Source organism: Arachis ipaensis, chromosome B6, assembly GCF_059453495.1.
Source record: "Arachis ipaensis isolate K30076 ecotype BB chromosome B6, ASM5945349v1, whole genome shotgun sequence".
In the NCBI taxonomy this organism is placed as follows: domain Eukaryota; kingdom Viridiplantae; phylum Streptophyta; class Magnoliopsida; order Fabales; family Fabaceae; genus Arachis; species Arachis ipaensis.
Window position 1 is genome coordinate 108,654,157 of NC_142441.1, and position 12,342 is coordinate 108,666,498.

A 12,342-nucleotide genomic window follows, 5' to 3' on the forward strand; every position below is an offset into this window, starting at 1 on the left:
TTTGAGGAACCGTCCACGTAGAGATTCCATTTTGTGGGGGGTTTCCAGGGTATCTGTGAATTCTGTAATGAAGTCAGCTAAGTACTGTGATTTGATGGCTGTCCGAGCTTCATATTGGAGGTCGAACTCGGATAATTCGACTGCCCATTGTAAAATTCTACCTGCTAGATCTGTTTTCTGTAATATCCATTTTATGGGCTGGTCGGTTCGAACCTTAATGGTGTGAGCCTGGAAGTACGGGCGAAGTCGTCGAGATGTCAGTATGAGAGTATAGGCAAACTTTTCTATTTTTTGGTAGTTTAGCTCGGATCCCTACAGCGCTTTACTAATGAAGTATACAGGTTGTTTCCCTTTGTCGTCCTCCCAAACCAGTGCTGAGGCTACTGCCCGACTACCTACCGCAAAGTACAATATGAGTGGTTCTTCCTTTCGTGGTCGAGTTAGAATAGGTGGTAGTCCTAGGAAGTTTTTGAAATATTGGAAGGCTTGCTCGCATTCCTTTGTCCATTCGAAATTTTTTTTCTTTTTCTTAAAGTGGCGTAGAAGGGGAGAAATCTTATCGCTGATCCCGCTAAGAATCTGGATAAGGCTGCCAATCTCTCGTTTTGTTGTTGTACCTCTCTGACACAAGTTGGGCTCTTCATGTTGAGTATGGCCTGACATTTGTCTGGATTCGCTTCAATTCCTCTTTGTGTGAGCATGAAACCTAAGAATTTGCCCGCTTCTACTGCAAAGGTGCATTTTGCAGGATTGAGTCGCATGTCGTGCTTCTTTATAGTGTCAAACACTTGAACCAGGTCGGACAATAATGTCTCTTCGCTTTGTGTCTTTACCAACATGTCGTCCACATAGACTTCCATGATTTTTCCGATGTGATATGAGAAGACTTTATTCATTAGCCTTTGATAAGTAGCTCCCGCATTCTTGAGACCGAAAGGCCTCACAATGTAGTAGTAATTTGCTTTTGGCATAAAAAATGAGGTCTTTTCTTGATCTGGTGGATACATAGTAATTTGGTTGTATCCGGAATATGCATCCATAAACGAGAGGTATCTATATCCGGAGGAAGCATCTACTAGAGCGTCGATACTTGGGAGTGGGTAAGGATCTGTTGGGCAGGCTTTGTTGAGGTCGGTGTAGTCGGTGCACATTCGCCACTTCCCATTTGATTTTTTCACCAAGATGACGTTAGCTAGCCATAGTGGGTACTTGACTTCTCTTATGAATCCTGCCTCCAGTAGTGTTTGTACCTGTTCTTCCACAGCTTGGGATCGCTCTGGCCCAAGTTTTCTTCTTCTCTGCTGTACCGGCCGAGATCCTGGATAGACCGCCAACTTGTGACACATTAGCTTGGGGTCTATGCCTGGCATGTCTGTAGCTTTCCATGCAAAGAGATCGACATTATCTCGCAAGAACTGTACTAGTAATTCCTTTGCATCTCCTTTTAGGATCGTGCCGATATTAGTCGTTTTGTCCGAGGTGTCTCCGATCTGAACTTTCTCTATTTCACCTTCGGGCTGTGGACGGAGTTCTTCTCGTCTCTGAACTCCACCAAGCTCAATTGTATGGAACTCTTCTCCTCTGCCTCTGAGGTTTAGACTTTTGTTATAACAGCGGCGTGCCATCTTTTGATCTGCTTTTATTGTGGCTATCCCCTCTGTAGTTGGGAATTTCATGCATAGATGTGGTGTCGAGACTATTGCGCCGAGTTGATTTAGTGTTGTCCGACCTATTAGAGCATTGTAGGCTGAACTCACGTCGACCACAATGTAGTCTATCTTGAGTGTTTGGATTGGTTCCCTTTTCCGAAGGTTGTATGTAGTGACACGTATCCCAGTGGTTGTACTGGGGTATCTTCCAGTCTGAACAGGCTGTTCGGGTATGCTCTAAGCTCCTTTTCTTCTAAGCCGAGTTTGTCGAAGGCTATTTTGAATAAGATGTCGGCAAAACTCCCTTGGTCTATTAATGTGCGGTGGAGATTGGCGTTTGATAGTATGATGGTGATGACCATGGGATCGTCGTGTCCTGAGATGATACCGGATGCGTCTTCTTTGGTGAACGTGATCGCAGGGATGTCGGGTGCTTCCTCCTTTCCTTCGACATGATATACTTCTTTGAGGTATCTTTTGCGGGATGATTTGGAGATTCCACCTCCTGCGAATCCTCCATGTATCATATGGACATGTCTTTCTGGCGTACGAGGTGATCGCTCAGCTCGTCCGACATCTTCATCTCTTCGTCTTTTTCTTTGCTCATCATCTCGGGTGGCCAGATACCGATTTAGTTTTCCTTCTCTTACTAATTTTTCTATGATGTTTTTTAAGTCGCAGCATTCGTAGGTGGAATCCCCTCGGACCCGATGATATTCACAGTATTCGTTCCGATTTCCTCCTCCTCTTTTGCCTTTGAGTGGTCGAGCTGGGGGTATCTTTTCTGTGTTACAGACTTCTTTGTAAATATCCACAAGGGACACACGAAGAGGGGTGTAATTTTGATACTTTTTGATTTTTTCGCCCGTTCGATCTTCCTTCTTCTTGGATTCTTTATCTCGGTAGGTGAAACCGGATTTCGAGGCTTCTCCAAGTCGGGAATTTTCTTCCATGTTGATGTACTTCTCTGCCCACTCTTGCACTTCGTCTAGAGATGTGGGGTATTTCTTTGATATAGATTTGCTGAAAGGTCCCTCTCGTAGGCCGTTGATGAGGCCCATGACGGCAGCCTCTGTTGGCAAGCTTTGTATGTCTAGGCATGTTTTGTTGAATCTTTCCATGTAGTTGCGAAGACTTTCCCAATCTCCTTGCTTGATACCCAGTAGACTGGGAGCGTGCTTAGCCTTGTCTTTTTGGATGGAGAATCTGGCCAGGAACTTTTTGGCCAGGTCGTTGAAGTTTGAGACGGACTTCGGAGGTAGGTTGTCGAACCATCTAATTGTTGTCTTTGTGAGAGTTGTTGGAAAAGCTTTGCAGCAAACGGCATCTGGAGCGTCGGTGAGGTACATTCTGCTTCTAAAGTTGCTGAGATGATGGTTGGGATCTGTGGTGCCATCATACAAAATCATATCCGGAAGTTTGAAGTCTTTAAGGATTTTAGTCTTCATGATTTCCCTAGTGAATGGATCTTGATCCTTGCGAGAGTTGTCCTCAGGGGTGGTCCGGGTAGCCTTTGCTTTGAGATCGGCTTCAAGTTGTAGGAGTTTATCTTCTAATTCTCGATGTCGCCTTACCTCTTTTTGTAGATCCTTGCCAACTTCTTGCTGGTACTGGCTTTCTTTTTTGAGTTGCTTTAGATGATCTTGAAGTGCTTCTATTACTCCCGGATGTGATGAGTTTTTGTCTCCGTTAGATTCTGGAGTATCCTTTAGTATGGCATCCGTATTTTTGTGCGGCGTTCTGTCCTCTAGATCTGAGTTGTGGTCGTTGTCATGGTCGTCTGCCATGGTGATGGGATGACTTCTAGGTTCCCCAGCAACGGCGCCAATGTTCCGAGGGTTACCTGAAACTGTAGGTCGATCTCGGATGAGATCTTCTATACTGGTCGGAAATGACGTGTCTGGCTGGCTAGTTGCGGCTGGAGCTGTTGTGTTCGACTTGTTGGACTAACTGCACCTCTGATCCTTGGTCACTGGAGGGTGGGGGGTACCTGCAAGAGACTCTGATGCTTAAGTTAGCATGGGTATTAAACAGGTTTTTAGTAGAATCATACTATGAGTTATACTTGGGTGCTCCAGTGTATTTATAATGGTGTGGAGTGACCTTTTTAGATAAGATAAATTAGTTATCTTATCTTATCTTATCTTATCTTTGGGTGAGATCAGCTTATCTTCAAGGGAACCGCCCTTATCTCTGTAGGCTCGGACTGCTTGTAGATTTGGGTCGTGTTCCTCTATTTGGGCCCTTTATTAGGCTTTCCTGTCGATTGGCCGAGCTCTTTAGAAGAAGAGGTCGGATAGTCTGACCTGAAGAGGTCGGTCGCTTTGTCGCCAATCATCCCGGGTCGGATAGCTCGACCCAGGGTATGAACAGTTACCATACTGAGAACCTCCGGTTCTCATTCCATACTTTGTTGTTATTTTTCAGATGCAGGTCGTAATCTACTTCAGTGAGATTACGGATATGGTGATAGAGCGGAGTATGGTTCCTCCTTGGTTTAATTTATTTTACTTTGTTATAGTTACTCTCACATCTTTTTGTATTTTATCTTTATGGCTTTAGAGGCTAGGTTGAGAGCTAGGATTGTATAAGCTGTTTTAATTCTAAAACTCTGTATTTTTATATTTGTAACTAGTCGGCTTAAACTCCGCAAGCTGCGGCTAGTTCCCTATGTTTATATTACTATATCTATACATTTGTTCTATTCTTTTGCATCTATATCTTGTATCTTGTGCGTTAGCTTCGTGTGAACGTTTCGCGCTTCTGAAATTTGGTTTGGAGCTTACTCCTTCATCAGGCTTCTAGTTTATATTATTTCCTTCTATATATAAATATGTATAAGCCTTAGGATTGTCGTAACCTCTAATTAACCTTTGCCTTACGACTAGAGGTAAGGCTTAGGATAATTGGGGTGTTACACTTGGTATTTCTATCCCCGAATTTTACCCACTGCTCTCTGGATTTCTGAAACCATAGAAGTTCCTCCTGCACAAGCATGTTATTAAATTCCTCAATCAGTTGTTGTTCTTTTTGCTGCATAGACAAATCTTCCATTACTTCTAGTCGCTTCTGAAGGAAATTAATCTGTCTCTCGAATTCTCATTTTCTAACGAAAATTTTGCCGAACACTTTAGAATTAAACTCCAAAGGGTTCTTCTGTACTTCTGAAAGCTTGCCATGCATCTCTCTGTAGCCAGCCTGCCATGACTGGTTCACAATATCTCTGTACTCCGGATGAGTTGCTCAAGCTGTAATAAACCGAAAAGGTCTATTCTTTTTTGGTTGGGGACGACCTGTACAACGCACTAGGATAGGACAATGATCAGACTGAAGCCTATTTAAAATTTTTGTGTAAGCCTTTGGGAAGAGAGATAACCATCCACTGTTGATACTGACCCGGTCAAGTATTTTCGCTACCTCAACACCATTTTTAACCCTTCTGTACCAAGAAAACTGTCTTCCAATAGTCTTCAAGTCAAGCAGATCACTACCCCCTAGAGAGGCAGCAAGCCAATCTGCATAGCGACTCGAGAAAAGGTAACCCTTAGATTCATAAGAGAATAGTACTTCATTAAAATCTCCAAGAACAATCCATGACCCGCAAAAAGACGAAGACTAAGTAACAAGATAATCCCATAGAAGAACTCTGGTATTAAACTGAGGACTACCATAGATACCACTGTACCTCCAAATCACATTATTTACTTGAACCTCAACTGTAACACACTGATCGAAAGCATCAACCCATTTGCAGCGAGCACCCTGCATTGTAGAAAGGAACCATATACCCCCTTATGTCCTGACACCTTCACTATACCAATAGAGTAATAACCAAGTCTTTCCCAGAATAGTTTCAAGTGTTGAAAAGGACAGTGAGTTTCAACCACAATAAAAATTACAGGTTTAAATTTTCTATCCAGCTCTTTACAATTTACCCAGGCTAACTTATTAGAAGCACCCCTAATATTCCAAGCTATTATATTTAAACTATCCATAATATAAAATATAAAACAAGGAAATCAAAGTGCTTCACCAACCTCAAACCGAGGCTTGCCCAATGGGAGTGACTCCCATGACCTTCATGTTTTTCTGATCTCCATGGAATATCTCTTTATTCCCGCCTACTGACGCAGGAACAGCCGGCATCGTGGCTTCCTTCTCCAATAAAACAGACACGATAACACTCTCCTTCACGGATGCAAGAGGACATGATGATGCTTCCACCTCTATGCCTCTACTCTTCTCAACTGGTGAGCTCTGTAGGGACGCCGGCCTTGGTCGTTACTAGGGTGTGTCGGGTTGAGGAGATCGACATCTCACCAACACGGGAATCATTGTGTCCGACCTTGGCCCGTGACCCGAACCCTGGCGCAATAGGAGCTGGACTCATCCGTGTGAGGAAAGTGGATGGTGGGCCTGATTACTCTACTTGAATCGGTTCTGGATTGAGTGCCTTGTTGGACCTTGTTAAATTGCTTCTGGACCAGCTTGGTTTTACCTTTCCTCACAACTTGCTCCCAGCCTGGTTCATCATACATGCAAGTCTCCTCAACTTTTTTTCCATCCAAATTATTAGCTTCCAAATCCTCTTGCAAACTCGGTGTGGGATTCTCACCAGTAACACCACCTACCACATCAGGTTCTACTTCATTTGAATTTTAAATTTTGGGCTCAGGATGTGGCACTGCTGTTGTATCGTAGCAGGGCTTGGTGGCATCAGAATCAGCACTCTTTCCTTCCCTGGAGTCTCTACCCAAGCATTGTTCCATATTGTGGCCATAACGTGTACAAGAATTACAAATTAAATTTAAACTTTCATACTCTACTACATGAGTTGCGCCTTCCACAATGATATGCTTGATCACCGGTAGTCCTAAATTTATTTGAACACATGCTCGGGCATATCGTCCTCTCTCAGCCAACTTAGTGGCTAGGTCCACTTTGATGGGGACTCCGATTGCAGAAGCAATACGCATCATGGCCTGTTCCTGATAGCACCAGATTGGGAGCCCCAAAACCTGAACCCATACAAGCGTAGACCCGAAGGATTGCTCACATGGCCGGAAATCTATATCCCACGTTTTTACAGCAACATAGTGCCCGTCAATCAACCACGGGCCACCAAGCATGACCTTCTCACGATCTTCACCTGTATCAAATTTTACAATACATAGCTTTTTTTATTTAATAATCTGTTACTGGCCTAGTAAGTTTTTAGGATTTTTTATTATAAATTAAAAAAAATTATTTTTTTAAAAAATTAATCAAATTTTAATTTTTAAAATACGATTTTTTTTTGCATTTAGGATAATTTCATCGTATCTACCGGCGAACTTTTAGTTTTATGTAGACTTCACCGCACCCCAGCAAACTTCACTTTGAGATAAGATTAAAACTCCTCCTATGTCTTGAGATTGTTTATATAATACTCCTCTTTTGAAAAAAAAAATAAAGATAACATAGAGAAGCTTCTTCTTAATTTGAGAGTACGTCAATACTTTCAAGCCTCCACAAGAAAGTAGATCTTTCTTATGATAATGATAGTCATAGATTTTAACTCAGATTCTGTAACACCCTACCATACAGCATCTTATGCTTAAGTCATAATTCCGAGATGGCAAGGTATTACGACCTCTAGAATTAAAATTTAGTACGTATAGTAGTATGAATGATTGATTATAACTAGGAGCCTTTGTAGAAAAAGGGGTAAACAAAAACCATAACTCGAAAGCGCAACACTTCGATCGATAACGTAATGAACAGGGATAAGCTAACGCGAGATTATATATATACAAAAGAGTGTCAAAAACGAGAATATCAAAACTCAAATCCGGATGCGAAGATAACTGGTCCGAGCATAGCAATATATACATATAATAAAATAAGGAAACCCCAAAAGAAACCCAAAGAGACACAAAAACAGAGAACCTAGTCTCCAAAATCCCCTCTAAGAGGAGTCATCACAGTTTGTATTATTCAATGGAGATAAAAGTATCTAAGAGAAATCATAAAATCAAAACAGAGTCCCGAGAACAAGGATCTTCGCTAATCCAGAAGTCTCCAGCATGCCTCAACGAGAAGCCTCGCGTCCTGCATCTGAAAACCACAAAATCCGCATGGGTGAGAACCAGAGGTCCCCAGCATGGTAACAGTTCCCCATATATAACATGTAATAATAGAGGAAAGCCGAAGGCAATCCTAGGACTTCCTCTAGATAATATCAAAGCTTATAAACAAGCTAAACCATAAGTGGCAACTGACTAAAGATCCTTCAGTCTAACTAATACTTCCCTTTCCAATTCCTTCAGACCTCCCAACCACCAGCAGGACTATAATGTAGCAAACACAGCTAAATCAAACAAGAGATATACAAATAGGAACAGATAAGGCATTTAGACGATTAGCAAGTAATATGCAGTCAAATAGGCAGTCTCAAATAATTCATATAGTATGCATATGATGAATGCCTGTCCCTAGTAGCTGATGATATCATCTGTTGGTTATAGAGCCAACCCGACAAGTCCTGGTAGCTAACCATTGGACTGTCCGTCTATCGTGTCTCCCCAACTCGAGTTATACTCAACAAATCGTGATCATAATCATGATCCATATCCATCACCTTCACTGGTGAATATTTATGGGGGTGAGCTCATTCGGGGCTTTCACAGTGCCCGACCACCCTGACGACATAGGGTCAAAAGAGCTTCGAGTCTCAACCTGGCGCACGTGGTGGCTAGCCACTGCTTCCTCCCAGGGAAACCCTCATCTCCGATAGTGGAAGTGCAAACATTCACAATTTATTCAACAGCATATATGCATTTATACTTAGCCATAATCATAGCTCCGCCGTAACACGGTAATGATCTAGCCATCCGGCTCACGGTTAAATCCATAACCAGCTAATTGATTAACAATTACGGCCCTTCGCCCCATGGCAGAACAAGCACTTCCACCGCCATCCTCCGCATCTCACATAATCATCTTTGATCCTCATTGATTATTCATTTTTCCCTTGCTTCACTCGCAAGTTATCACATTCACTAACTCCTTGTCTTATTGCTAGGCATATCGTAATGATTTAAGACATAAGTGGTGAGATCGGAGGCTTAGAAGTATGAAATTTGGCCTTTAAAACTCAAAAATCAACTTTGGGATGAAAACAGGGCCACGCGTATGCGCACTCCACGCGCTCGCGTGGATGGCCACAAAACTCATTGACGCGCAAGCGTCATACGCGCAGACACGTGGATTGAAAAATAGCCAAACGACGCGCAAGCGTCAGCCACGCGTACGCGTGGGTGCTCTTGCGCCCCAGGCACAAAACTGGCACAACTCTGGCACAACTCTCGGGAAAATAGCTGGACATTTGGTGCAGCGCATCGACGCATCCGCGCACACCACGCGCACGCGTGGATGGTGCTTTCTTGAAGAACGGCGCGTACGCGCCAAGTGCGCCTACACGCAGAGGGTCATTCTGCTAAAAATTTTCTAAGTTAAAAGCTGCAGAATTCACAGATTCAACCCCCAATCTTCCGACGGACATAACTTTCTCATTTTAAATCGTTTTCCGCCCGTTCTTCCAGCGGCGTGGACATCCCGGATCCAATTTCATTTCTAAACAAGTTTGGTAAAAAAGGGGATCCGTAGTCCAAGTTATGTCCCGTCAAAACATACCCGAAAACCATGTTTTCATACAAAACCACAAGGTGCCATTTTCAAACAAACCATTTTCAACTCTTTTCAAAATCAACCAAAACATGCCAATTTCGCCTTTTTCGAAATCAATCAAAATGTACGAAAATCAACATCAAGCCATCCTCAACTCATACATTGACACTTTACCAAAATTTCCAAAACCACCGTCCAACCATTTTAACACTTCTCAATCAAATGGCTACAGGGCAAACACAATATCATATCACACATCCTTCCTCATCCCAATTTCCGATAATACCATTTCCAGATCAAACATCATTATACATAATCATCATCATACTCACCATCAACATGGTACCACCCACCAATTCAACCTCAATCATTCATCAAGCATATATCACAATATGCAGTTTCTCATATATCACACAATCAAGGCATCAATATTCATAATCACATATATGATCACATCATATATCTCAACCATTCAACAACATCATCAATTCAATGCCTATCTTAGGGCCTCTAGCCTAAGTATTTCCTACCACATTACATATTAGATACAAGAAACCGAGACCATACCTTAGCCGATTTCCCAAGCTCAGCCGGAGCACTTCCAAACCACTTGTCCACAAGTCCTCTAGGTCTCAACACCTCCAAGAACAGATTTTTACCACCAAAAATCCCTTTTCAAGCTTTCCAAGATCTCAATCAAGCCCCAATATTCACATATACACAACCTAAGCCACAATCATCATACCCAAACATCATAGAATAATAAATTACACTAGGGTTGAGAATCTTACCACACCCAAGGTCCAAGGAGACAAGATTAACCTTCTTCTTCAAGAGAGTTGGGTCCTATAACATCAAAGAGCCCAAAATCTCAACATTTTTGCTCATGAAACTCGAAATCAAAGCTAGACATTCGAAGAGCAAAACGTGACTTACCTCAAGATTGATTGTATGGATTTTGTAGAGCTCTCCGTGGTGAACGCGTGGCCATAAACGGTACGGCAATCGGAGCTCTAGATCAAAAGTTATGGTGGTTTGAAGATCAAATGAAAGAAAGAACATGAGAGAGTGTTCTTCCCTCCATGGCCTCCATTTCAGCGTGTTTCTTGAGTGTAGTGAGGAGAGAGAGTGCTGAAATGAGTATATTAGGTTTAGTTTAGTTGGGTCAAAGGCCCACTTTGGGTCCAGTTGGCCCGGTTTGGCCCGTTCGGTCCAATCTTGATCCGATTTATATAAAATTGGTACCGAAATTCTCGTCTCAATCTCTTCTATCATATTTAGCTATAAAAATCACATTTTTTTGGCTTTTTAGAATGAATTCTCATTTATTGACATTTATATTTTTACCAACATAGTAATAATGACCAAATGTCAAAAAAACATAATTAAAAATGTTATTTTTTTCAAATAATTATTAGGGATAAGTATGATTTTGGTCCCTTACGTAGGGGCTGAAAATTTTTTTCGTCCCTCGCCTTTTTTTCGCTCCAAAATGGTCCCCAAAGTTTCAGTTTTTTTTAAAATCGTCCTTTTTACCAATTATAATTTTTTTATTACCAAAATACCCTTTATTAAAAAAATTATAAAATAAAATAAATATAAAATAAATAAATAAAAAAAGAAAAAAAAAAGAAAGAAAGGGGGGATACAGAAGCGGGGGTGGGTGGGGAGAGAAGGGGGGGGAGAAAAGGGGGGGGGGGAGGGGGGAGGGGGAAACCCATGCCGCTGCACCGCCGCCGCCGCCCCCGCCCGCCGCTGCACCGCTGCCGCCCCCGCCCGCCGCTGCACCGCCGCCGCCCCCGCCCGCCGCCACACCGCCTTCTTCTTCTTCTTCTTCCTCTTCCTCCCGCCGCCACACCCACCGCCGCCCCCACTTCTTCTTCTTCTTCTTCTTCTCCTCCTTCTTCTTCTTCTCCCGCCGCCACACCCACCGCCGCCCCTACTTCTTCTTCTTCTTCTTCTTCTTCTTCTTCTTCTCCCGCCGCCACACCCACCACCGCCGCCCCCACTTCTTCTTCTTCTTCTTCTTCTCCTCCTTCTTCTTCTTCTCCCGCCGCCACACCCACCGCCGCCCCTACTTCTTCTTCTTCTTCTTCTTCTCCCGCCGCCACACCCACCACCGCCCCCACTTCTTCTTCTTCTTCTTCTTCTTCTTCTTCTTCTTCTTCCGCCGCCACACCCACCGCCGCCCCCACTTTTTCTTCTTCTTCTTCTTCTTCCCGCCGCCGCACCCACTGCCACCCACCGCTTCTTCTTCTTCTTCTGTGAATTCTGTTAATTGAATTTTTTTGTGAAATTTCTGGATCTGAGTTTTTGTTTATCTGAGTTGAGTTCTGAATTTTTTATGATGATTTTTTGGGTTGAGTTTTTGTTTGTCTGAGTTTGAATCTGGATATGAGTTTGAATTCTGATGAGGATGACGATGATGATGTTGATTTTCAGGGTTTTCGTTGGTGTGATGGAGATGGTGATGGAGTGACAGTGGGTGGGGGGTGGTGGTTCTGGTTCGTTCTGGTGGTGGTGGTGGTGGTGGCATGATTTTGGGGAAGAAGGGATAGGGGCATTTTGGTCCGAAGGACCATTTTAAAAAAAACTGAAACTTTGGGGACCATTTTGGAGCGAAAAAAAGGCGAGGGACGAAAAAAATTTTCAGCCCCTACGTAAGGGACCAAAATCATACTTATCCCTAATTATTAATCATTATAAAATATATAGTCATTTTATTAGCAATATATAAAAATATTATTTGTACATTAAAATTAACTACTAAAATTAGTCACTAATGTATTTACGTATAAATACATGTGTGGTTTAATTTATTTTTAATGTATATTTATATTCTAACATATATTTTATACTGATGATTGACTTCAATAGCTGATTTTAATATACACGTAGCATAACTCAAAATATATATATATATATATATATATATATATATATATATATATATAAGAGAATACATAATTATTTATTAATAATTAAATTATTAATCTATATCAAATTGTCCTTAGCAATAGGAGAA

General features: G+C 42.2%; 1 protein-coding gene across 1 annotated transcript; it reads right to left on the bottom strand.

Annotated features, from left to right (window-relative positions):
* Positions 1-6,307: 6,307 nt before the first annotated feature.
* LOC148562255 (uncharacterized protein At4g02000-like) lies at positions 6,308-6,778 on the bottom strand. The gene has a single exon (XM_088490844.1). The coding sequence runs from the start codon at positions 6,776-6,778 to the stop codon at positions 6,308-6,310; it is 471 nt and encodes a 156-aa protein (XP_088346970.1).
* Between the last annotated feature and the right edge of the window lie 5,564 nt (positions 6,779-12,342).

Excerpts from the sequence above, each read along its gene's own strand:
- LOC148562255 (XM_088490844.1), bottom strand. The coding sequence starts at position 6,778 with ATGCTTGGTGGCCCGTGGTTGATTGACGGGCACTATGTTGCTGTAAAA.